Source organism: Scyliorhinus torazame, chromosome 21 (genome assembly GCF_047496885.1).
Source record: "Scyliorhinus torazame isolate Kashiwa2021f chromosome 21, sScyTor2.1, whole genome shotgun sequence".
Classification (NCBI taxonomy): domain Eukaryota; kingdom Metazoa; phylum Chordata; class Chondrichthyes; order Carcharhiniformes; family Scyliorhinidae; genus Scyliorhinus; species Scyliorhinus torazame.
In genome coordinates this window covers 9718096-9745302 of record NC_092727.1, presented here as the reverse complement: position 1 = coordinate 9745302, position 27207 = coordinate 9718096, and the positions used below count along the sequence as shown (strand labels likewise).

General features: G+C 50.0%; 1 protein-coding gene across 1 annotated transcript in view; it reads left to right on the top strand.

Annotated features, from left to right (window-relative positions):
• LOC140397950 (uncharacterized) overlaps nt 1-27207 on the top strand; it is a 56480-nt gene that overhangs the window by 13556 nt on the left and 15717 nt on the right. The window contains exon 2 of the mRNA XM_072486204.1: nt 26122-26276. Coding sequence (XP_072342305.1) covers nt 26122-26276 — 155 coding nt within the window. The remainder of the gene's footprint in view (nt 1-26121; nt 26277-27207) is intronic.

Below are 27207 nucleotides of genomic sequence, written 5' to 3'. Positions count from 1 at the left end.
TACGTGAATAGGATGGGAAAAGAGGGATACGGACACAGGAAGTGTAGAAGATTTTAGTTTAGTCGGGCAGCATGGTCGGCGCAGGCTTGGAGGGCCGAAGGGCCTGTTCCTGTGCTGTACTTTTCTTTGTTCTTTGTTGTTCTTATTGAAACTGATGGGATATCACTGAAGGGAACACAAAGATCCCTCCCAAAAAACTGGCAAAAGGAATCAAAAGATCTTGCTCTCACATGATGTCACCAGAAGCCTCGAAAATCGTAATTTTAACAGTAACTACTCAGACAATTTTTAACATTGAATTTTCACTTTGTTTTTATTTCTTATATGAAAAGATCAGGGGCAGGATACGCTGCTCCGCCAGCTGAGTGCTTCTCGGCCGCGTGCCGTTCACTGATGGCGGATTCTATCTTCCTGTCGCTTGTAAATGGGATTTCTCATTTAAACCACCCCATGTCACCGTGGAAACCCGCGACCGAGGGCCGCACTGCTGGAGGGAAAAGTGAATCGCAACGACCGGAGATTTTGGCCCTCAGGTGCTTAACTGCACAACACTAAACAAACTGATTCGAAAATCACCCACATTTAGCTGTGAAAAATGTTTGGCACCTTGTTGCAGAGTATATATTCTGCGAACATGCACCACAAGTTGTGATGCAGATTCAGTGCATCGTGTAGTGAGTCATATGGCGAGGGAAATATCTCACTATAATCCATGTGAAAACAAAACATTTATTTGATTCGTTAACATGAACTTCCCTGGCAGGCCAGTGGATAATTGTGCAGAGGGACATTGCTATTGGCCCTCACAGATTAGGAAAGTCCCAGGTTTATTTCCTGGGCTGAATCAGATGGCTGCACCATCGAATGCCGTGTTTGCCGCTAAGTGTGTGAGAGAGAGCGCCGTTTATTTTTCTGAGGAGAAGGTCATGTTCAACACTGACACCTTTTTCTTCCATTCAGTCATACTTGACCAGGCATCATCTATGAATGTGAAAGAGTGTTGTCAATTGGCACCGGAGACGCCAATAATGTTGCTCTTTTTAATGAGTGGAATACTATCCCACCAGCGTCACCAATAATGTTGCCAAATTAACTAGATATGGCAGTTATTAATGATAATATTGCTTTTCAGAGTCGCCAGGTATCAAATGATACCACCACAAGGCTTTACCGGATATCGATCAAAGACCAAACAACCAGTTAGTCAGTTCAAGTTCAAAGATAGTTTATTTACACACAAGGATTACTTCGACATGCAACATAAAACACTACAAGTTAAACTACACCTAACAACTACAATAACCTACACTTAACTTCAGGGCAACCGGCTCCTTGCAGATGAACAAGGCCTTTGTTCAGATCTTGCGTGGCTGGGTAGAAGAAGTGGCTTCGTTTCTGCTGGGCTCATCCATCTGGTAGCGACCGTTGGTCTTGAACTTGTCTTCTGGTCGTAATGCTACACTTGGTTTTAGGCGTAGGCCGGGGCCAAGAGAGACCGAGCACATGGCTGTGTCTCTTTTTATCCCCCTGGGATTTTGCGCTCTTTGGGGCGGTCCTTAGCTTTGGACCCAATAATTCGACAAGCTTCGATCACTGCCTTCGATTTTGGCCAATAAAGAGGCGGGTGCTTTGATGGCTGGGTGTGTCATGAGTGGTCATTGTTTGGGCTTTCTTAGCAAAGGGAGTGGCGCAGGTTAGTCTGCATCTGTATCGGTTACCTGAGTCCAGTCCTTTTGTTCTGGGGAAATGGGCCATTAGAATGCAAACAAGCTGGGGGTTTCGATCGCGTCTCGCTGCCTGGGTTGCAAATACACACACAAGCTCTGAGTGTGTCTGAGTCCTGGGTTGGCCAAAATTCCCATGGTCCTTTGCAGGTGGCCATCCCAGGTGGCTACAAGAGTGACCAGAGAGAGGCCAATATTTGGCAAACTGGGACCAAAGGATGATCATGAGTGACTGCAGGAGAAAAGGGGACATTTTTCCGCTTGAAATAAAGTCCTCTTCCATTTTGAAAGTTTAGCAGTCAGCGGGAGACAACTTAGATTATACAAACTTGATTTTCAATTGTCGGTGGTGTAGGGGAGGGGTGCGATTTGAAAATAGCATTCCCAGAGGATGACACTAGACACCCCACCCTCCCCCCTGCTTCCACAGACTTCAATGAGAGGGAAGGAGGAGGGGATTGGGTGTTAGTGCTCAGCTGTTGAGTTCAAAGCAGGCCAAGTTAGTTTTATTTTGTCTTGGAAAAGTTGGGGCCCTGGGGAATCTTGTGACAGATCATGAGCTGTTACTGCATGTTCGGCTTTTTCGCCACTTCTGTGCTCATTGACGCTGCTGGTCCTCCCAGATGCTGCCTCTTCTCTTCAGCAAGGCCGTGGCGGGCCCCATCATGGCAGTTGTCTGCATTTTGGCCACTGTGCTCTGCAGGAAGCTCCCCCCCCCCCCAACCACCCCACCACCACCCCACCACCCCACTTCCCCTCACAGCTGCCTGGTAACAGTTTAGGGAATTTACATTCCAAGATTGTTGTGGGTTGGGGTCAGGACCCTGTAATTATCCTGGAATCAGGTTTTTGATCTTGATTTGAAAATTCAGCCCCACAGTCTAATTACAGCTCAGGAATCGAGTAATTGGAAGCATCTATAATAATAACCTTTATTGTCACAAGTAGGCTGGCATTAACACTGCAATGAAGTTACTGTGAAAATCCCCTAGTCGCCACATTCCGGCGCCTGTTCGGGTACACTGAGGGAGAATTCAGAATGTCCAATTCACCGAACAAGCACGTCTTTCGGGACTTGTGGGAGGAAACCGGAGCCCCCGGAGGAAACCCACACAGACACGGGGAGAATGTGCAGACTCCACACAGACAGTGACCCAAGCCGGGAATCGAACCTGGGACCCTGCCGCTGTTAAGCAACAGTGCTAACCACTGTGCTACCGTGCCGTACCACTGAGACTGCAGAGGATCAAACTTTGGGTGTGTCTGGTTTCTGTTTTGAGGTACATTAATCTAAAATGGAACGGAAATAGAGAAAGAGGAAGGACGATAATACAGATAAAGGTTTTATAAAAAAATCTTACCAGCAGGGTTAAATTTAGGATGCTTTATAAAGAACAGAGCATAACAGGATATTATTGGCACGTTAAACCCAAATGTGATCTTGGTGAGATTTGCTATTGCTGCAAATTGCATAATTTGATTTTAAATGTTTAAAGGGATGACTAGCAACAAAATTTGCAACTTTATTGAAGGCACACAGACAAATTACCATAAAATGCAAACAAGGGGGACTTCCGGGTGCGGCGATGACCAGCTAAGTTGCACGTTTCGGCAGCTCCCGGTGGAACGGACTTTTGGGCTCTTGATAGGAGCCCCAACGGCAATTTTAACAGCAAAAAACACTGTGCGGTAAACCAGAAGGGAATCCCCCCTGGACACGGATGGAAAAAAGAGAGGAAAGTGGCCGGATTGCGGTGGATCCTCGAGAGCAGCGGCCAGGAAGGCAGGCACAAAGCAAGATGGCGTCGGAAGGAGGCAGTTTAATATGGGGCCCTGACCAACAAGAGTTCCTGCGGCGTTGCGTGGAAGAACTCAAAAAGGAGATGAAGAAGGAGCTGTTGGCCCCGATATTACAAGCGATTGAGGGGCTAAAGGAGGAGCAAAAGACCCAGGAACAGGAGCTTCGGGTCGTGAAGGCAAAGGCTGCTGAGAATGAGGACGACATACAGGGCCTGGTGGTGAAAACGGAGATGCACGAGGCACAACACAAAAGGTGTGTGGAAAGGCTGGAGGTGCTGGAGAATAATGCGAAGAGGAAGAATTTAAGGATTCTTGGTCTTCCCGAAGGTGTAGAAGGGGCGGACGTCGGGGCATATGTGAGCACGATGCTGCACTCGTTAATGGGATCGGAGGCCCCGACGGGTCCGCTGGAGGTGGAGGGTGCCTATCGGGTTATGGCGCGAAGACCGAGGGCTGGAGAAATCCCTCGAGCCATAGTGGTGAGATTTCTCCGATATAAGGACAGAGAGATGGTCCTCGGATGGGCAAAGAAAACTCGGAGCAGTAGGTGGGAGAACGCGGTGATCCGCGTATATCAAGATTGGAGTGCGGAGGTGGCGAGAAGGAGGGCAAGCTTGATTCGGGCCAAGGCGGTGCTGCACAAACGGAAGATTAAATTTGGAATGCTGCAACCGGGAAGACTGTGGGTCACACATCAAGGGAAACACCACTACTTCGAAACGGCAGATGAGACGTGGACATTTATTGTCGAGGAGAAACTGGAGTGAGCGGGCCAGAAAAAGAACGTTTGGGACAAAGTGGGGGGGTGAATATGTGCGATGAAGGGGGGAAAAGAGGGAAGAGATGACTTTCCCAAGTTGTTAATCCTGCGACCCTGTAACTTTTCTCTCTTCCCCATGTCGGGGGGGAGGGAGGATGAGGAGCTGAGGGCGCTGGCCATTGGGGGCGGGGCCAAAAGGGAAGCGCGGGCTTTGCTCCCGCGCTATGGTAATCACGGCGGGAACAGGGAAGCAGGAAGGAGGGGGCCTCGCTTAGTGTGAGCCGACGTCACGAGGGGAAGCCGAGGTCGGCCAGAGTTTGCTGACTTCTGGGAGCAACATGGGGGGGTGCAATTACGCTAGTTTGGGATCTAGCGGGGGGCGGGGGGGGGGTTAACTGGGTTGCTGCTGCTGGGGAGAAGGGGGAGCTGGTATGGGGGGGGGTGGTCGGGGCGGGGGGGGCGCCGCTTGGGGGAGATACGGCTACGTGGGAACCGGGTGAGGAGCTGGATTGAAAAAGGAGATGGCTAGTCATCAACTGGGGGGGGTGGGGGGGGGGGGGGTAAAGAGCCCCCCAACCCGGTTGATCACGTGGAATGTGAGAGGGCTGAACGGGCCGATTAAGAGGGCACGGGTACTCGCACACCTAAAGAAACTTAAGGCAGATGTGGTTATGCTTCAGGAGACGCATCTGAAGCTGATAGACCAGGTCAGACTACGCAAAGGATGGGTGGGGCAGGTGCTTCATTCGGGGCTAGACGCAAAAAACAGGGGGGTGGCCATACTAGTGGGGAAGCGGGTAATGTTTGAGGCAAAGACTATAGTGGCGGATAGTGGGGGCAGATACGTGATGGTGAGTGGCAAATTGCAAGGGGAGGCGGTGGTATTAGTGAACGTGTATGCCCCGAACTGGGATGATGCCAACTTTATGAGGCGTATGTTAGGACGAATCCCGGACCTAGAGGTGGGGAAGTTGGTAATGGGTGGAGATTTTAATACGGTGCTGGACCCAGGGCTGGACAGATCGAGGTCCAGGACCGGAAGGAGGCCGGCTGCAGCTAGGGTGCTTAAGGACTTTATGGAGCAGATGGGAGGAGTAGACCCCTGGAGATTTAGTAGACCTAGGAGTAAGGAGTTTTCGTTTTTCTCCTGTGTCCACAAAGTTTATTCACGAATAGATTTTTTTGTTTTGGGAAGGGCATTGATCCCAAAGGTGACGGGGACGGAGTACACGGCTATAGCCATTTCGGATCATGTTCCACATTGGGTGGACCTGGAGATAGGGGAAGAAAAACAACAGCGTCCACCCTGGAGAATGTACATGGGATTATTGGCAGATGAGGGGGTGTGTTTAAGGGTGAGGGGGTGTATTGAAAGGTACTTGGAACTCAATGATAATGGGGAGGTACAGGTGGGAGTGGCCTGGGAGGCGCTGAAGGCAGTGGTTAGAGGGGAGCTGATATCTATTAGGGCACATAAAGGAAAGCAGGAGGGTAGGGAAAGGGAGCGGTTGTTGAAAGAACTTCTGAGGGTGGACAGACAATATGCGGAGGCACCGGAGGAGGGACTGTACAGGGAAAGGCAAAGGCTACATGTAGAATTTGACTTGTTGACTACGGGTAATGCAGAGGCACAATGGAGGAAGGCACAGGGTGTACAGTACGAATACGGGGAGAAGGCGAGCAGGTTGCTGGCCCACCAACTGAGGAAAAGGGGAGCAGCGAGGGAGATAGGGGGGGTGAGAGATGAGGAGGGAGAGATGGAGCGGGGAGCGGAGAGAGTGAATGGAGTGTTCAAGGCATTTTACGAAAGATTATATGAAGCTCAGCCCCCGGATGGGAAGGAGAGAATGGTGTGCTTTCTGGATCAGCTGGAATTTCCTAAGGTGGAGGAGCAGGAGAGGGTGGGACTGGGAGCACAGATTGAGACGGAGGAAGTAGTGAAAGGGATTGGGAGCATGCAGGCAGGGAAGGCCCCGGGACCAGACGGATTCCCAGTTGAATTCTATAGGAAATATATGGACTTGCTGGCCCCGCTACTGATGAGAACCTTTAATGAGGCGAGGGAAAGGGGGCAGCTGCCCCCGACGATGTCAGAGGCAACGATATCGCTCCTCCTAAAGAAGGAAAAAGACCCGCTGCAATGCGGGTCCTACAGGCCCATTTCCCTCCTGAATGTGGACGCTAAGATTCTGGCCAAGGTAATGGCAATGAGGATAGAGGATTGTGTCCCGGGGGTGGTTCATGAGGACCAAACTGGGTTTGTGAAGGGGAGACAGCTGAATACAAATATACGGAGGCTGCTAGGGGTAATGATGATGCCCCCACCAGAGGGGGAAGCGGAGATAGCGGTGGCGATGGATGCCGAGAAAGCATTTGATAGAGTGGAGTGGGATTATTTGTGGGAGGTGCTGAGGAGATTTGGTTTTGGGGATGGGTCTATCAGGTGGGTACAGTTGCTGTATAGGGCCCCGATGGCGAGCGTGGTCACGAATGGACGGGGGTCTGACTATTTTCGGCTCCATAGAGGGACGAGGCAGGGGTGTTCTCTGTCCCCGTTATTGTTTGCACTGGCGATTGAACCCCTGGCCATAGCATTGAGGGGTTCCAGGAAGTGGAGGGGAGTACTCAGGGAGGGAGAAGAACACCGGGTATCTCTGTATGCGGATGATTTGTTGCTATATGTGGCGGACCCGGCGGAGGGGATGCCAGAGATAATGCGGATACTTGGGGAGTTTGGGGATTTTTCAGGGTATAAACTGAACATGGGGAAAAGTGAGTTGTTTGTGGTGCATCCAGGGGAGCGGAGCAGAGAGATAGAGGATTTACCGTTGAGGAAGGTAACAAGGGACTTCCGGTACTTGGGGATCCAGATAGCCAAGAATTGGGGTACATTACACAGGCTTAATTTAACGCGGTTGGTGGAACAGATGGAGGTGGACTTTAAGAGATGGGACATGGTGTCCCTGTCATTGGCAGGTAGGGTGCAGGTGGTTAAAATGGTGGTCCTCCCGAGATTCCTTTTTGTGTTTCAGTGCCTCGCGGTGGTGATCACGAAAGCTTTTTTCAAAAGAATCGAGAAGAGTATTATGGGTTTTGTGTGGGCTGGGAAGACCCCGAGAGTGAGGAGGGGATTCTTGAAGCATAGTAGGGACAGGGGGGGGCTGGCACTACCGAGCCTAAGTGAGTACTACTGTACCGCCAATATTTCAATGGTGTGTAAGTGGATGGGAGAAGGGGAGGGAGCGGCGTGGAAGAGATTGGAGAGGGCGTCCTGCAGGGGGACTAGCCTACAAGCAATGGTGACGGCACCGTTGCCGTTCTCACCAAAGAAATACACCACAAGCCCGGTGGTGGTGGCTACATTGAAAATTTGGGGGCAGTGGAGACGGCATAGGGGAAGGACGGGAGCTTCGGTGCGGTCCCCGATAAGAAACAATCATAGGTTCGTTCCGGGGAGAATGGATGGGGGATTTGGAGCATGGCAAAGAGCTGGGGTAGTACAACTGAGAGATCTGTTTGTAGATGGGACGTTTGCGAGTCTGGGAGCGCTGACGGAAAAATATGGTTTGCCCCAAGGGAATGCATTTCGGTACATGCAATTGAGGGCTTTTGCGAAGCAACAGGTGAGGGAATTCCCGCAGCTCCCGACGCAGGAGGTGCAGGATAGAGTGATCTCAGAGACATGGGTGGGGGATGGTAAGCTGTCGGACATATACAGGGAAATGAGGGACGAGAGGGAGATCATGGTAGATGAGCTGAAAGGGAAATGGGAAGAAGAACTGGGGGAGGAGATTGAGGAAGGGCTGTGGGCTGATTCCCTACGTAGGGTAAACTCATCGTCCTCGTGTGCCAGGCTAAGCCTGATACAATTTAAGGCGTTACACAGGGCGCATATGACTGGAGCACGGCTCAGTAAATTTTTTGGGGTAGAGGATAGGTGTGCGAGATGCTCGAGAGGCCCAGCGAATCACACCCACATGTTCTGGTCATGCCCGGCACTACAGGGGTTCTGGGTGGGGGTGGCAAAGGTGCTTTCGAAGGTGATGGGGGTCCAGGTCGAACCAAGCTGGGGGTTGGCTATATTTGGGGTTGCAGAAGAGCCGGGAGTGCAGGAGGCGAGAGAGGCTGACGTGTTGGCCTTTGCGTCCCTAGTAGCCCGGCGCAGGATATTGTTAATGTGGAAGGAAGCCAAACCCCCGGGTGTGGAGACCTGGATAAACGACATGGCAGGGTTTATAAATTTAGAACGGATTAAGTTCGTGTTAAGGGGTTCGGCTCAGGGGTTCACCAGGCGGTGGCAACCGTTCGTCGATTACCTCACAGAAAGATAGAGGGAATGGAAAAGAAGTAGACAACAGCAGCAACCCAGGGGGGAGGGGAGGGGGGGGCGGGGGGGAAAGTGGAGGGGGGGGGAGGAATCGGACGGACTCTCAGAGATGTTATTGTATATGTATAATATGTATAGGTATTTGTTATAGGTAATTGTATATTGGATTGTTGGATTGTATTTTTGGAGAGTATTTATTTTGGACAAGGCAGTTGCCATTCAGTTTTGTTTTTGTTTTTGTTTATATATTATTTATTTATTTGTTTAAAACTGGCCACTGTTATTTATATTGCTTTATTGTTGTGTAAAAGAAACACTACGTAATGTTATGTTTGGCCAAAAATCTTGAATAAAATATATATATTTTTTTTAATGCAGACAAGGGTTCCTAACATTTACTTAATCTCAAATGGAATTTGCAGCTAGTAGCTCCAATTTGCTGCAAAGTATTCATTGAATGTCCGATTTCACCACAACACAGAATTAGGTCATTTGGCCCATCTTATTGTTGCTGGCCTTTATGCTTCACACAAGCTTACTTCATCTAATCCTATCAATACACAAGAACATGGGGCTTCCGGTGGCGTGGGCGAGCAGGGCGACCGCAACAACAAGAGTTCCCTCCGGTGGCCGCGATTCGCGGCGATTTCGGGGAAATCCCCGAGTCTTCACGCACCCCCCCCCCCCCGACTATCGTCGGCCTTTGGGGCCGCCACAAGCAGCCAGCGGGGCCGGGCAGGCAAAGAACCCCGCGCGGGTGTCGGGCGGCGGGGGGGCTGAGGCGTTGGGCCCGGCGCAGCAGGTCAGAATAGCGGGGGCGGAGCTACAGACAGGATGGTCTACATCTGAACCTGAGGGGCACAAATATCCTGGGGGGGAGATTTGTTAGTGCTCTTTGGGGGGGTTTAAACTAATGCAGCAGGGGCATGGGAACCTGGATTGTAGTTTTAGGGTAAGGGAGAATGAGAGTAGAGAGGTCAGGAGCACAGATTTGACGTCGCAGGAGGGGGCCAGTGTTCAGGTAGGTGGTTTGAAGTGTATCTATTTCAATGCCAGGAGTATACGAAATAAGGTAGGGGAATTGGCAGCATGGGTTGGTACCTGGGACTTTGATGTTGTGGCCATTTCGGAGACATGGATAGAGCAGGGACAGGAATGGATGTTGCAGGTTCCGGGGTTTAAGTGTTTTAGTAAGCTCAGAGAAGGAGGCAAAAGAGGGGGGGGGGGGTGGCGCTGCTAGTCAAGAGCAGTATTACGGTGGCGGAGAGGATGCTAGATGGGGACTCATCTTCCGAGGTAGTATGGGCTGAGGTTAGAAACAGGAAAGGAGAGGTCACCCTGTTGGGAGTTTTCTATAGGCCTCCAAATAGTTCGAGGGATGTAGAGGAAAGGTTGGCGAGGATGATCCTGGATAAGATCGAAAGTAACAGAGTAGTTATTATGGGAGACTTTAACTTTCCAAATATTGACTGGAAAAGATATAGTTCGAGTACATTAGATGGGTCGTTTTTTGTACAGTGTGTGCAGGAGGGTTTCCTGACACAATATGTTGACAGGCCAACAAGAGGCGAGGCCACGTTGGATTTGGTTTTGGGTAATGAACCAGGCCAGGTGTTGGATTTGGAGGTAGGAGAGCACTTTGGGGACAGTGACCACAATTCGGTGACGTTTACGTTAATGATGGAAAGGGATAAGTATACACCGCAGGGCAAGAGTTATAGCTGGGGGAAGGGCGATTATGATGCCATTAGACGTGACTTGGGGGGGGATAAGGTGGAGAAGTAGGCTGCAAGTGTTGGGCACACTGGATAAGTGGAGCTTGTTCAAGGATCAGCTACTGCGTGTTCTTGATAAGTATTTACCGGTCAGGCAGGGAGGAAGGCGTAGAGCGAGGGAACTGTGGTTTACCAAAGAAGTGGAATCTCTTGTTAAGAGGAAGAAGGAGGCCTATGTGAAGATGAGGTGTGAAGTTTCAGTTGGGGCGATGGATAGTTACAAGGTAGCGAGGAAGGATCTAAAGAGAGAGCTAAGACGAGCAAGGAGGGGACATGAGAAGTATTTGGCAGGTAGGATCAAGGAAAACCCAAAAGCTTTCTATAGGTATGTCAGGAATAAGCGAACGACTAGGGAAAGAGTAGGACCAGTCAAGGACAGGATTGGGAAGTTGTGCGTGGAGTCTGAAGACATAGGAGAGATACTAAATGAATATTTTTCGTCAGTATTCACTCTGGAAAAAGATAATGTTGTGGAGGAGAATGCTGAGACCCAGGCTATTAGAATAGATGGCATTGAGGTACGTAGGGAAGAGGTGTTGGCAATTCTGGACAGGCTGAAAATAGTTAAGTCCCCGGGGCCTGATGGGATTTATCCTAGGATTTTCTGGGAGGCCAGGGAAGAGATTGCTGGACCTTTGGCTTTGATTTTTATGTCATCATTGGCTACAGGAATAGTGCCAGAGGACTGGAGGATAGCAAATGTGGTCCCTTTGTTCAAAAAGGGGAGCAGAGACAACCCCGGCAACTATAGACCGGTGAGCCTCACGTCTGTAGTGGGTAAAGTCTTGGAGGGGATTATAAGAGACAAGATTTATAATCATCTAGATAGGAATAATATGATCAGGGATAGTCAGCATGGCTTTGTGAAGGGTAGGTCATGCCTCACAAACCTTATCGAGTTCTTTGAGAAGGTGACTGAACAGGTAGACGAGGGTAGAGCAGTTGATGTGGTGTATATGGATTTCAGTAAAGCATTTGATAAGGTTCCCCATGGTAGGTTATTGCAGAAAATACGGAGGCTGGGGATTGAGGGTGATTTAGAGATGTGGATCAGAAATTGGCTAGATGAAAGAAGACAGAGGGTGGTGGTTGATGGGAAATGTTCAGAATGGAGTTCAGTTACAAGTGGCGTACCACAAGGATCTGTTCTGGGGCCGTTGCTGTTTGTCATTTTTATCAATGACCTAGAGGAAGGCGCAGAAGGGTGGGTGAGTAAATTTGCAGATGATACTAAAGTCGGTGGTGTTGTCGACAGTGTGGAAGGATGTAGCAGGTTACAGAGGGATATAGATAAGCTGCACAGCTGGGCTGAGAGGTGGCAAATGGAGTTTAATGTAGAGAAGTGTGAGGTGATTCACTTTGGAAGGAATATCAGGAATGCGGAATATTTGGCTAATGGTAAAGTTCTTGGAAGTGTGGATGAGCAGAGGGATCTAGGTGTCCATGTACATAGATCCCTGAAAGTTGCTACCCAGGTTGATAGGGTTGTGAAGAAGGCCTATGGAGTGTTGGCCTTTATTGGTAGAGGGATTGAGTTCCGGAGTCAGGAGGTCATGTTGCAGCTGTACAAAACTCTGGTACGGCCGCATTTGGAGTATTGCGTACAGTTCTGGTCACCGCATTATAGGAAGGACGTGGAGGCTTTGGAGCGGGTGCAGAGGAGATTTACCAGGATGTTGCCTGGTATGGAGGGAAAATCTTATGAGGAAAGGCTGATGGACTTGAGGTTGTTTTCGTTGGAGAGAAGAAGATTAAAAGGAGACTTAATAGAGGCATACAAAATGATCAGGGGGTTAGATAGGGTGGACAGTGAGAGCCTTCTCCCGCGGATGGAAATGACTGGCACGAGGGGACATAGCTTTAAACTGAGGGGTAATAGATATAGGACAGAGGTCAGAGGTAGGTTCTTTGCGCAAAGAGTAGTGAGGCCGTGGAATGCCCTACCTGCAACAGTAGTGAACTCGCCAACATTGAGGGCATTTAAAATTTTATTGGATAAACATATGAATGATAATGGCATAGTGTAGGTTAGATGGCTTTTGTTTCGGTGCAACATCGTGGGCCGAAGGGCCTGTACTGCGCTGTATCATTCTATGTTCTATATTCTACAAGGAGGCTGAGGTGGCAGGCCCGAGGCCAGGGCACCATGTAGGGAGGGTGCTCCACGTCGGAGGGCTCCCACCTAGGAAGAAGAAAGAAGGTTGAAGCCTGGTCCCAGGTGAATGCAGTGGAGAAAGAAAGAAGATTTAAGGAAATTTGGTGAAAGTTGTTTTTTTTTCAAAAAAGAAGAATGTTAGAATGATGAAGGGCAGGAGGGTGAAGGGGGAGAGAGGAGAAAAGATAGAAGATAAAAACAATAAGCCACTAAAGGATGCGAAGAGCAGCATCGAAGAAAGGAGGAAACGCGGGTTCGCCGCCGAAGGAGAAGACGAGCAAAAGCAAAAGTGTTGACAGGATGGCGGGGCCGCACTACTTACGGTGGAGAAGATGACCGAGGTGATGGCGGTGGAGCTGGAAAAACAGTTTGTGAGGCACATGGAGGTCTTGAGGAAAGAGATGGCGGTCGTGTTGAGGTCATTGTTGGAGGAGGCAATCGGCCTGATGAGGGTGGAGGTGGCAAAGGCATCGGCCGAGGTGAGCGGGCAGGGCGAGAAGATGAAGGAGGTGGAGGAGGCCGTGACACGACACAGCGACCAGGTCACCTCGATGGGGGACGAGCTGCGGAGGGTGGTGGAGGTTAACAGAGGACTCCGAGCAAAGCTGGAAGACTTGGAAAACCGCTCAAGGCGGCACAATCTGAGAATTGTGGGCTTGCCCGAAGGGACAGACTGCCCAAGGCCAACGCAATACTTCGCTGAGAAGTTGGCGGAGCTGATGGGGGAGGGTGAGAGCCCCACCCTGTCCAAGCTAGACCGAGCTCATCGGTCATTAAGGCCGAAGCCCAAAATGAACGAGCCGCCAAGGGCAGTAATTATCTGCTTCCATAAGTTTTGCATGAAGCAGAAATTATTAAGCTGGGCAAAGCAGAAGCGCGAGGTGCAGTGGGATGGTGCTAGAGTTCGGATCTACCAGGACTGGACGGTGGAGTTGGCAAAAAGACGAGCGGCGTTTGGGCGAGTGAAGGCGGCTTTGTACAAGAAGGGGGTGCGATTTGGTGTGGTGTACCTGGGGAAGTTGAGAGTGACATATAACGCCAAAGACTTTTATTTTGAGACAGCGGAGGCGGCTGAGGCGTTCGTGAGGGCAGAAGGCTTGGGACAGACGTGAAGAGCGGAACTGGAAGAGAGACTGTGGACTGTGTTTGAGCGTCTGGAAAATGTACAAATGTTACAACTTTCTTTTTACTGATTTGTATTGAAATTTACTTCTCTTTGCATTGTTACAGAGTTCAAGTTAATGGCGTTCTGTGTTGCGACGGTTAAATGTTATGTTAGTGAATTGCAGGGGTTGGATTGTTGGGTTTGTTTTGGTGTTTCTTTCTCTGGGACTGGGCGGAAGGGGGCGAGAGGTCTTGGCGGGGGGGAGCCACCCGTGCTAGCTAACTAAAGTCAGTTAGTGAACGGGGGTGAGGTGAGAGGAGGACTGCGGACGTTGGAGCCTGGATAGCAGGCTTCAATGGGCCTACGAGGCGAGCAAGCGGGGGTGGAGGGATGGATGTTGGGGTATGTTTTTGTAGGGGGGGTTCTTGGGAGGGGGGGAAGGAGTTCGATGTTAACAATGGACAGGGGTGGGTCAGGCTTATGGGGCAGGGCCCGGTGGTATGGTGATGGTGGATAAGAAAGGTGGGGGGGGGGGGTGAGAGACCCCCAGTAAGGATAATCACGTGGAACGTGAGAGGGCTAGGAGGTCCGGTCAAGAGGTCAAGGGTGCTTGCACATCTTAAAAGTTTGAAAGCCGATGTAGCAATGCTGCAGGAGACTCACTTGAGGGTGAAGGACCAGGTGAGACTTAAAAAGGGCTGCGTTAGCCAAGTGTTTCACTCCGGATTTGATGGAAGGGCTTGAGGGGTAGCGGTGCTGGTCAGCAAAAGGGTACGCTTCCAGATGGAGAAGGTGGTGGCAGGTCAGAGGGGTCGATATGTGATCGTGACAGGGGCACTGGAGGGGAGATTAGTGGCGCTGTTAAGTGTATACGGTCCCAATTGGGACGATGTGGGATTCGCGAGGAAGGTGTTTGGGGCTATTCCCGACTTGGACACGCATGAGCTGATTGTGGGGGGGGGGGGGACTGGAACTTGGTGCAGGAGCCAAGGGTGGACAGATCACGGCCGCGCTCGCTGGTCCCATCAGGGGGGGCGAAGGCGCTGGCTGGGCTAATGGTGGAAATGGGAGGGGTGGACCCTTGGAGGTTCCTGCACCCAAGGGAACGGGAGTATTCGTTTTTCTCAGCAGTCCATAAGGTATACTCGCGGGTCGACTTTTTTGTGGTGGGGAAGGCTTTGCTGGCTGGAGTCAAGGGGTCGGAATACTCTGCAATTGCAGTGTCAGATCACGCTCCACATTGGGTGGATATAGTGCTGGAGAAGGGGGCAGCGCAGAGACCGGGGTGGAAACTGGATGTGGGGCTTTTGGGGAACCAAGTATTCTGTGAGAAAATTGAAAAGGTAATCGAGGAGTATGTAGGTTTCAATTGTATGGGTGAGGTGTCGAAGGCAGTCGTCTAGGAGGCTCTAAAGGCAGTGGTGAGAGGTGAGGTAATTTTGTTTAAGGCCAGGGTGGATAAAGCGGAGATGTTGGAGGTAGATAGGAGGTATGCAGAGGATGGGGACCCGGCGAAGCTGGAAAAGAGGAAGGAACTACAGGCGAGCTTCGACCGACTGTCCATCAGGAAGGCGGTGCGCCAACTGAGACGGGCAAGGGGTGCAGTTTATGTTAGCTGGTCAGCTCCGGAGGGAGGCAGCGGCAAGGGAAATTCTTCAGGTGAAGGATAGGGCAGGGGAGTTGGTGGTGGCCCCAGTGCTGATTAACAAGGTTTTTGAGGCGTTTTATGAGAGGTTGTACAAGTCAGAGCCACTCGGGGGAGACCGTGAGATGCAGGAATTTCTAAATGGGTTGGAGTACCCGAGGCTAGGGGAGGGGGACAGGGCTCCATTAGAAGGAGCAATAGTGGAGCAGGAGATAAAGGATGCGATTGGGAGGATGCAGTTGGGGAAGGTGGCAGGGCCGGATGGGTTTCCGGTGGAATATTATAAAACATTTAAAGATAGGTTGGCACCCCTGATGATGGGGAAGTTGGAGGAGGCGACAGGGAAGGGGGTGTTGCCGCAAACCTTGGGGCAGGCATCGATTTCCCTGTTACTAAAAAAAGATAAGGATCCGACGGAGTGTGGGTCGTATCGGCCCATATCACTTCTGAATGTGGACGTAAAAGTGTTGGCGAAGGTACTGGCGGGTAGGCTGGAGGAGTGCCTTCCGAAGGTGATAGGTGAAGATCAGACGGGGTTCGTGAAAGGGAGGCAGCTGCTTTTGAACATTAGGAGGGTTTTGAACATTGTTATGGCACCGGCGGAAAGAAAGGAAACTGAGGTAGTTGTGGCACTGGACGCGGAGAAGGCGTTTGGTCGGGTAGAATGGGGGTACCTGATGGCAGTGCTGGAGCGGTTTGGGATTGGGCCAAGGTTTGTGAACTGGGTAAAGCTATTATATAAGGAACCGAAGGCGAGTGTCCGCACAAATAATATCAGTTCGAGATATTTCTCTCTCCACTGTGGGACTAGGCAGCGATGTCCTATGTCCCCCCTGCTGTTTGCATTTGCGATTGAGCCGTTGGCCATCGCATTGAGAAGTTCGGGAGCATGGAAAGGAATAGTGCGGGGGGGATAGAGCATAGGGTGTCCTTATATGCCGACGACTTGCTGCTGTATGTGTCGGAGCCGAGTGCGTCGATAGGAGGAATATTGGAGCTACTGCGGGTATTTGGGTCTTTCTCGGGGTACAAGTTGAACCTGGACAAGAGTGAGTGCTTTGTGGTGTCTCGGCCGGGGGTGGGGGCAGGGGTGGGGGGGGCTGCCATTCCGTAGAGCAGGGACTCATTTTAGGTATCTGGGGGTGCAGGTTGCCCGGGAGTGGGGGAGGCTTCGCAGGTACAACATCACTAGTTTGGTGGGGAGAGTGAAAGCCGATCTGGCAAGGTGGGATGGCCCTCCTCTGTCACTGGCGGGTCGGGTACAGGCGGTTAAAATGAATGTGTTGCCACGATTCCTGTTTATTTTTCAATGCCTACCGATTTTCCTGCCAAAGTCTTTTTTCAGGGAGATTGAGGGAAGGATTACCTCATTCATATGGGGAGGGAAGGTGGCCAGAGTGAGAAAGGTGCTGCTACAGAGGGGAAGGCAGGCAGGGGGTTTGGGTCTCCCGAACCTGTTGTACTACTACTGGGCGGCGAATGTGGAGAAGGTGCGGAGCTGGGTCAGAGGGGTGGATTCTCAGTGGGTCAGAATGGAGGAGAGTTTGTGCAGGAGGTCAGGGCTGAAGGCACTTGCAACAGCGCCGCTCCCGATAGCTCCGGGGAAATATTCAGGGAGTCCGGTAATAATAGCTTCATTGAAAATCTGGAGGCAGTTTCGCCAACACTTCGGGTTGGGTTTAGGGTCAAGGGAAATGCCGATTTGGGGGAACCACAGATTTGAGCCAGGGAGGTGGGATGGAAGTTTTCGGAAATGGGAAGAGAAGGGGATTAAGACGCTAAAAGATTTGTTTCTTTGGGGTCGGTTTACAGGATTGAGGGAGCTGGAAGCGAAGTATGGGCTAGAGCAGGGAGAAGGGTTTAGGTACATGCAGGTTCGGGATTTTTTTTCGGGAGATACAGAGCTTCCCAGAGGAACTGGCCTCCACATTGCTGGAGGAGGTGTTGACGACAAGGGGACTGGAGAAGGGGGCAGTGTCAGCGGTGTACAGAGCTATTCTAGAAGAGGATAAGGCACCACTGGAAGGGATCAAAGCAAAGTGGGAGGAAGAGCTGGGGGAGGTTGTGGAGGAGGGGGTCTGGTGTGAGGTGCTCCGGAGAGTGAATGCCTCCACCTCATGTGTGACGTTGGGGCTGATACAGCTGAAGGTGGTATATAGAGCGCACCTCACGAGGGCGAGGATGAGCCGATTTTTTGAAGGAGTAGAGGATGTGTGTGAGCGTTGCGGGGGGGGGGGCGGTGAATCACGTTCATATGTTTTGGTCCTGTCAAAGCTAGGGGAGTACTGGAAGGAGGTGTTTAGGGTAATTTCCAAGGTGGTGCGTGTGAAACTGGACCCGGGTCCCCAGGAGGCCATATTCGGGGTGTCGGACCAGCCAGGGTTGGAAACGGGAGCGGAGGCAGATATCATAGCCTTAGCCTCGTTGATCGCCCGAAGGCGGATCCTGCTGGGATGGAGAGCAGCCTCTCCACCCAGTGCCCTGGCGTGGCGGGGGGACCTGTTGGAATACTTGACCCTTGAGAAGGTTAAGTTCGAACTGAGGGGAAGCTCGGAGGGGTTCTACAAGTCATGGGCACTATTTATTATGCACTTTCAAGAACTGGATAACATCGAACATTAGTTGGGGGGGGTGGGTGGGGGAGGCTGTGTAGATTAAAGGTGACTACGGGTAATCCCTGATTCCTTTTTGTCATTTGTTTATGTAAACATGCGGGCTGAGGTTTGGGGGTTGGTGGGTAGATGGGATCGTTGTTATTATGGGGATTGACATATCTTGCTGATTATTGTTTATTGTTGATGGGTGTAAATATGGGAGAAAATGTGAAAAAGGAGGAGAATAAAAAATATTTTTTTAAAAACAAAACATAAGAACATAAGATCAAGCAGACGGTTTGGGCCCTTCAGCCCATCGAGCCCGCTCCACCATTCAATGCGATCATAGCTGATCCCCTCTCGGCCTCAGCTCCACCGTCCTGCCCGTTCTCCATAACCCATTAACCCTTTACAGTGAAAAAGCTGTCTATCGCCACCTTAAATTTACTCAATGTCCCAGTATCCACTGCACTCTGGGGTAGTGAATTTCACAGTTCAACACCCTGGGCGGGATTCTCCCCTACCCGGCGGGGCGAAGGGGTTCCGGCGGGAACCACTCCGGCGTCAGGCCGCCCCAAAGGTGCGGAAGTCTCCGCACCATTAGGGGCCAAGCCCTCACCTTGAGGGGCTAGGCCCGCGGCGGAGTGGTTTCCGCTCCACCGGCCGGCGCCGAAAGGTCTTCGCCGGGCGACGCATGCGCGGGAGCGTCAGTGGCTGCTGACGTCATCCCCGCGCATGCGCAGGGGAGGGGGTCTCTTCCGCCTCCGCCATAGTGAAGACAATGGCGAAGGCGGAAGAAAAAGAGTGCCATCACGGCACAGACCCGCCCGCAGATCGGTGGGCCCCGATCGCGGCCCAGGCCACCGCGGGGGCAACCCCCGGGGCCAGATCACCCCGCGCCCCCCCCCCCCCCCCCCCAGGACCCCGTAGTCCGCCGTTCAAAAGGTGGTTTAATCCACGCCGGCTGGCGAGGGTTGACAGCGGCGGGATTTCAGCCCATCGCCGGGGGTGGGCCCGTCGACCGGCGTGGCGCGATTCCCGCTCCCGCCGAATCTCTGGTGGCGGAGAATTTGCGACACGGCAGGGGCGAGATTCACGCCAGCCCCCGGCGATTCTCCGCCCCGGTGGGGGGTCGGAGAATCCCGCCCCCTATGAGAGAAGTAATTTCTCCTCAACTCTGTTTTAAATCTATGACCTCTCGTTCCAGATTGCCCCACACGAGGAAACACCCGCTCTCCATCTACTTTGTTAATACCTTTTAACACCTTCCACAGCTCAATTAGATTGCCTCTCATTCTTATAAACTCAAGAGAGTATGGACCTAAACTGCTCAATCTCTCTTCATACGACAAATCCTTCATCTCTGGAATCAATCTGGTGAATTTCCTCTGAACTGCGTCCAACGCAACGACATCCCTCCTCAAATAAGGAGACCAAAACTGCACACAGAGGGCGGAATTCTCTGATCCTGAGGCTAAGTGTTGATGCCGTCATAAACGCCGTCGCGTTTCTCGACAGCGTCAACACCCCCTCAGGAGCAGAGATTCTAACCCCTACAGGGGTCAGCACGGCACTGGAGCGACCCACGCCGCTCCAGCTGCCGATCCCGGCGTCAGATGGGAGCCGCGGGTCTGCGCATGCGCAGCGGCTCCCTTCTCCGCGTCAGCCCCGACGCAACATGGCGTAGGGCCACAGGGGCCGGCGAGGAACAAAATAGGCCCCGAGCCCGAGGGGCTGGCCCACCGATCGGTAGGCCCCGATCGCGGGCCGGGCCACAGCGGAGGCCCCCCCGGGGTCGGACCCCCCTTCCCCCCCCCCCCCCTTACCAGGTTGCCCCCGGATGCATGCACGACGAGGTCCCGCCGGGTAAGACCACATGTGGACGGCGCCAGAGAATCGACAGACCGGCGTCGGGGCGGCGTCGCGCGATTCGCACCCGTCCCAGCGATTCTCCGGCTCGGCATGGGCTAAGAGAATCCCACCCAATGTTGCAGGTGCTGTCTCACCAGTGCCTTGGGTAGTTCCACTTCCCTATTTTTATACTCTATTCCTTTAGCTAAAAATACCAAAATTCAATTTGTCTACCTGCTGTCCCTGCAGTCCCTTCCTCACTCATGTGTCTCTTCCTCTCAAGTGCTATTTGTCTCAAATATTCCATTTGGAAGCAAGTTTTACATTCTACATATTTACTGGCCTTTTGAACCCTTCAATGATTTGAAAGACTTCTAAAAAGTCTGAAATAAAAACATAAAATGCTGGAAAAACTCAGCAGGTTTGACATCATCGTTGGAGGGAGAAACAATAATCTTTCGAGTCCATTTGACTCTGCATCAGAACTAAAGAGAGCGAGAAGTGTGATGGATTATGTACCAAATAAGAGGGGGTGGAGTAGCTGGAGCAGGGTGGAAGGTCAGATTGCAACAAGACAGAGGAGGTGTTGATGGCAGTGTGAGGGGCTACGGAAGGTGCCGATAATGGCATTGGATAAGGTAGCAGAAAGTGTGACTAGGTGAACAAAGCTCAGTGATCAGTGAAAGCAAATCTTGAGGAAAAGTGATAGATGGTCCAATAAGTGGATGGGGGGAGGGGGGGGCGGGGGGATGGGTGTGTTCTCTGAGCCATCTCCTTGGCTGGAATGAGAGTGTGTGGTGAAAGGAGCGCTTTATAAACAGCTCAGGGATGGGAATTGCTTCCAATTTATGTTGGCAGGGTGCTGGCCCATTTGCATCTCCTGAATTTCGGATCGAATAGCGCCCGTGTGGTAACGCGAATTGCACACCATTCAGTTCGGCTGATAACACTTGGGCTGGATTTACCGATCAGCCCGCCACGTGGTTTTCAACGGCAGAGGTGGCCTGCCAGCAAGATTTATCGACCCCGCCGTTATCAACGGGACTTCCCGGTGACTGCACCCCTCGTCGTCGCGGAACCGCCGGCGTGGGACCGGAATATCCCGCCGGTGTGAACAGCCTTAGTCTCCAAAACGGAGAATCCAGCCCAACATAATCAAAACAGATGCGAGAGAGGTGGAGAAACAGGGAGAATGGGATGGTGTCCTTAAGCAACCAGGGTGTGAGGAGCTGGAGTTGAGGTAGTTGTGGGAGTCGGTGGGCTTGTAATGAGTATCGGTTGTCAGTCTGGAACTGGAGATGGAGCCGGAGAGGTCAAGGAAGGGTCAGAGATGGACCATGTGAAGAAGAGAGAAGAGGGAAATTGGAAGCAAAAGCGAAAATGTTTACCAAGTCCTGATGGGAGCATGAAGCGGCACCGATGCAGTCACCGATGCAGTCACCGATGCAGTGGAAAAAGAGTTGTGGGAGGGGGCCTGAGTTGGACTGGAAAAAGGAATGTTCCACATACCGGAAAAAGAAGCAGGCGTAACTGGGACCCGTTCGGGTGCCCATAGCCACACCTTTTATTTGCAAGAAGTGAGATGAGTTAATTTGAGACAAGAAATTGTTGAATGACAGAACAAGTTCAGCTGGCCAGGAGAGAGTGGCTTCTATTAAGTATTTGTTACTTGTGGTGCAGAGTCCTTTGGAGTGTGACTACTTTGCTGAACATCTCTGTGTGCGATCCTAATTCCTCTGTGGCCTTCAATTGCTCCTCCCATTCTTACTCCAATTTAGACACCTATTGCAGTGAAACCCAACAGCCAAGCTCCAAAAGAGTGATGTCCTGGGCACTAAACTGGCTTTAAGTTTACCTCTGGCCTCAACTCGCTTCCTGATTATCACGCCATCTCTCTTCCACACTCAACATAATGCTTTCTCTTTCATGTTGGAGTCTATCCCTCTCCACTTTTTCACCACTTATTCATTCCCAGAAGATTAATTTTCCCGTTTATCAAAATTGCCCGCCATCAGGTATTTTGTCCATTTTTCTTTTATTTAAAAAAAAAATGTAACAAAGAATTCAGATTATCCAATTCATTTTTTCCAATGAAGGAGCAATTTAGCGTGGCCAATTAACCTATGCACATCTTTTGGGTTGTGGGGGTGAAACCCACGCAAACAGGGGGAGAATATGCAAACTCCACACGGACAGTGACCCAGAGCCAGGATCGAACCTGGGACCTCGGTGCCGTGAGGCAGCAGCGCTAACCACTGCACCACCGTGCAGCCCTTTTATCCATTTTTCTTGTGTGAGCTTTGACAATGAGAGTTCTTCTCAAATCATTTAGTTTTCTTCGCTTTACCTCAGGCAATCACCTGGAATCCAAATTTTTGTCCCATCTTATATTCCTCAATTTCAGTCTAGTTTTGGAAAACAATTTCCCCTTGACATATTGTCACCACTACAGCTTTCACAGGAGCTTTCCCACTCCCATGTTTGAAAAACTGCTTTAGCTTAACAGAGAAATAAACTTTCCAAAATGAACAAGCCCAATTTCTTCATTCTTTCCTCAATGAACTACTTTCCAAAGCAGATGGAATCCTTTCCTTTATTAGCCGAGGTATAGAATATACGAGAAGGGGGGTTCTGCCGGAAGTGTATAAATCCTCAGTTAGGCCACAACTGTGTGAAGTTCTTGTTCCCGCATTACAGAAATAGTTTATTTACATTAGAGAGGATGCAGAGGTGCTTTATGAGGATGTTGCCACCCAGGACTGGAAAATTACAGCTCTGAGGAAAGATTGGATAGACTGGGATTGTTCTCCTTGGAAAAGAGGAGTCTGAGGAGAGATTTAATTGAGATGTATAAGGTTGTGAGGAGCCTGGAGAAAGTGGATGGGAAGGGCCTATTTACCTTAGCAGAGAGGTCAGTCACTATGGGACATAAATTTAAAGTGATTGGTAGAAAGATTAGAGGGGAGATGAGGAAAACCTTTTTCATCCAGAAGGTTGTGGGGGTCTGGAACTCACGTCCTGACAGGATTGGTATATGTCAACGTAGGAATTAGGAACAGAAGTCGGCAATCCAGCCCTTCGAGCCTGCTCTGTCATTCAATCAGACCATGGCTGATCTCTTCCTGGTCTCAAATCCACCTCCCCACCTGTTCCCCATACCCCTTTCACTCATTTTTTAAACAGAAATATATCTATTGCCTTCTCCGAAGGATGATAGAAGCAGGAACCCTCAATCTTTTAAATGTTGCTTGGATGTGCATCTCAAGTGCCGTACCCTTCAGGGCCATGGACCAGGTGCTGGAAAGTGGCATTAGGCTTGGCGGCTCATTTTTGGGCCGGTGCAGACACTGTGGGCCAAATGACCTCTTTCTGTGACTTCAACTTTCTGTGATTCCATAATGTTTGGTTGTTCACTTGCCTCTTCTCCCAAATGATTAAAAGAACTATTTTAGAAATCTTAAAGAGACGTTTACACATTGTGTTGGGCAGTCTTCAAGTACCACAGTAGATGAGGGCAGCACGGTAGCATTGTGGATAGCACAAATGCTTCACAGCTCCAGGGTCCTAGGTTCGATTCCGGCTTGGGTCACTGTCTGTGCGGAGTCTGCACATCCTCCCCGTGTCTGCGTGGGTTTCCTCCGGTTGCTCCGGTTTCCTCCCACAGTCCAAGGATGTGCAGGTTAGGTGGATTGGCCATGATAAATTGCCCTTAGTGTCCAAAACTGCCCTTAGTGTTGGGTGGGGTTACTGGGTTATGGGGATGGGGTGGAGGTGTGGACCTTGGGTAGGGTGCTCTTTCCAAGAGCCGGTGCAGACTCGATGGGCCGAATGGCCTCCTTCTGCACTGTAAGTTCTATGATAATCTATGAAGTTTGACTCTTTTGGCCCTCACTGGTTTCTGCCTCAGTGAGGTATGTGATGTCTGACAGAATAACACTCTGAGTCAAATATGCTAATACTTTATTGCTAATACTTACACACACACAGTTACGTATCACTGCTTACTAGCTTTAAGACTCACTACTCAAACCATAAAAGATACAACCCCTTGAAGGCTTGGCCAGGCGCTTGACCGGTGATTGTCTCTGTTCGCTGAGCCCCGCTCAGGTCCTTCGTTCCTGCTGTAACAGTTGATCCCAGGTTGCACTGCCTTTGTGAATTCTGGTGTCCATTCTTATACATTTTCCTCATGAAGGTCCTGTTATTCGTTAGCTGTTGCGGTTAGCTATTTTATGCTTGGTCAAGCAGTTTAATCTTCGCACTTTGGCCTACTTCCTCTTATGTCTGATCTGGTGGCTCAAGACATTGTGAGCTGGATTCGCCACCTCATTTCTGTTTCACCCCGCCGGCGGGATGCTCCATTACGCCGGCCGGTCAAAGGGGTTTCCCATTGTGGAAAGAAGCCCTTCAGACCATTGCGTCTGCACCGGCCATCAAACACCTCTCTACCCTAATCCCATTTTCCAGTACTTGGACTGATGAGCACTTGTATGCTATGATGTTTCAAGTGCTCATCCCAATGCTTTTTAAATGCTGTGAGGGTTCCCCCTCCACCACCCTTTCAGGCAGCGAGTTCCAGATTCCCCACACCCTCGAGGTTAAAAAGCTTTTCTCGAATTCCTCTCTAAATCTTCTGCCACTTACCTTAAATCTGTGCCCCTTGGTTATTGACTCTCCTACGAGGGGGAAAGGTTTCTTTCTCTTTACCCTATCTCTGTCCCTCATTATTTTGTTCACCTAAATCAGGTCCCTCCCCTCAGCCATTCTTTGTTCTGAGGAATACACCCCCTGCCTATCCAGATTCTCTTCAAAGCTGAAACTCTCCAGCCCAGGCAACACCCTGATGAATCTTTGCACCCTCTCTCGTGCAATTACATCTTCCTACAGTGTGGCGACCAGAACTTCACACAGTGCTCTAAACGTGGCCTAACGAGCATTTTATACAGCTCCATCATAGCCTTCCTGCTCTTATATTCTATGCCTCTCCGAATAAAGGAAAGTATCCCACAAGTATTATCAATCTGTTCTGCTGTTTTCGGCGATCTTTGGACATGCACCACGAGGTCCGTCTGGTCCTCTGTACATCCTCAGGTCCAACTGTTCATTGTGTGTTCCGGACAGAATAGTCTTGGATGGATTGTATTGTGCAGCAATGAGACATACAAAATCGAAAGGGCTTGGGTTTCAGCCATAGGCAGTGCCACGTTAATTGGATCCAGATAGGAATAGCGTTGCGTTGGGGATGGGGGGAATGGGGGAGGGGTGTAGCAGCATTGTTGCCAACTGTTTTATCCTCTTTCTGTGAAAGAGTTTGTAAAAGAATAGACAGTACGAAAAAGGCCATTTCAGTCATCTTTATCTGCCTTTGGAAAGAAGAGAGTCTTCCACCAACTGAGTTAATTTTTAGTCAGTTTAATATATTTGCTTCCCTTTGCTTTTTGTAGATCAGGAAAGAAAATAGAAAGACTTGCATCTTTCACAACCTCAGGATGTCCAGAGTTCTTCATAGCCAATGAAGTGCTTTAGAAGTGTGATAACTATTGTAATGCAGAAAGCACAGCAGTCAGTTTGCAGAGAGTATGGTCCCACCAGCAGCAAATTGATAATGATCGGCTAATCTGTAAGTGGGAATACATTTCATTTCTTGCAGTCAGAAAGTTCAGGGTTCCAGTCCCACTCCAGGGCTTGCGCACATATATCCTGGAGGATACGCCAGTGCAGCGCTGAGGGTCTGCTGTACGGTCAGAGGTGCAGGCTGTACGGTCAGAGTTGCAGCCTTTTGAATGGACGTTAACCTGCAATCTTGTCGGTGCTCTCAGGTGGAAAGAAAATATTCTATCGCATTATTTTGAAAAAGAGCAGGTGAGATTCATCCTCGGTGCTGTGGCCAAAATGTAAGCCTTGGTGAACGACACAGAAGTTGGTTGTCTGGACATTATCGCATTGCTGTTTGTGGGAGGGTGCTGTGTGAAAATTGGCTTCCTGCACTACAACAGTGAACAACTGTAAAGAGTTTGAGACACCTGGTGGACATGAATAGGCTACACAAAAATGAAAATCTTTCTTCCTCTCATATGAGACTCTTGTTTTAGATTTTTTTTCTTCTTGCCTCCTAGTAGCTGAGGCAGGATAACTTTTAACAGATAGCTTTTCTCTGATTTGGAGAATTTAGAAACTTAGCAGAGTAACAGGGACATCATTTACATTTTGTCCTTGTGATGAAATTTGCTACTTTCCCACTGAGGCACTCAAGTTTAGAAGCAGAGTGAGAAGTTGTGGACATAAGCGACACGCACATGCACGCCACAGATGTGGTATCACGCACTGTGTTTGCCACAATTCAATCGTTGGTAAAAATTTAATTCTTTCCTCTTTCTGCAACCAGGCTCCGAAGCAGCAGAAACAATAAACTGCAATCCCATTTGGAGGCGGGTTGGAGATAATGTCACCATACCATGTTCTTACCACCCAAGATCAGATCAAAATGGCTACTTGGACATCGAGTGGGCGATCAGAAACGCCAACAAGTCTGATCAAGTGGTAAAACTATTTATTAAACTAGAGACCGTATTTTCAGAGGGTTGGTTCATCTGGTGTGATGTAAAAATTGCTGTTTGACCAATTGTTTGGTCCTAAGGTCCTTTTCTTTGATTCGGTTTTGGTTTTTATCTGATTATGTTCCTGTGAACTGCCACAAGACTACTAAAGCTGCTATATTATTTGTTGAATAACCTTTTCTTCACACACTGCTTTACCATGATGGCATGGCAGAGACTGAGAACTCACCTTGTATAAACCCCACTCACCTTTTGAGAATTAACAAACAATATATTGGCGTCACGCCAATTCCTCCTCAGGGCGATGTAAATTACTGCAATCACCATTCTTCTGCTCAGCGCCCCGAACTTAATTTTTCCTTTGAAATTAAACTTGAAATTTGCCCAGGCCTTTCAATCATTATGTCCCAAGGATGCACAAGCAATAAGAAAAATAACAATCCAGGCATGAAAAATAGAACAAAGCCTTTGTGAAAAGGCTAACGTGACATTATTTTATCTCAACTGCCAATTATTTTTCTCAGAATATTTTGGATCATTCGCCACATTCTGGGGCGTGTTCAACACATTTGTTCTGTAAAAAAAAAATCAAGCAATCCTGAGCGTCACTCTGAGCTTGTCTCTGCAAGCAACTGTTTTGCCAGAGTGTCAGTTTTCTTGTGAAGGTGTAATTGCTGTCAGACGTAATGTTACACACCACTTGCCAGCCAGTGTTGCAAACAGTACAGATTGCGGTTGTCTGTTGCCATTCTGAAAGCTCTACAGTAATGACTTTAAACCGAACTATGTAAGAGAATTAAAGAATCTTTGAATTGTCTAGGAAATTCATTGTTTCAAAATTTTAAAAATGATCCATTTCTCTATTCAGTGATTCAGTTGACTAAAGAATGTGGACTAATGACAACACAACTTCT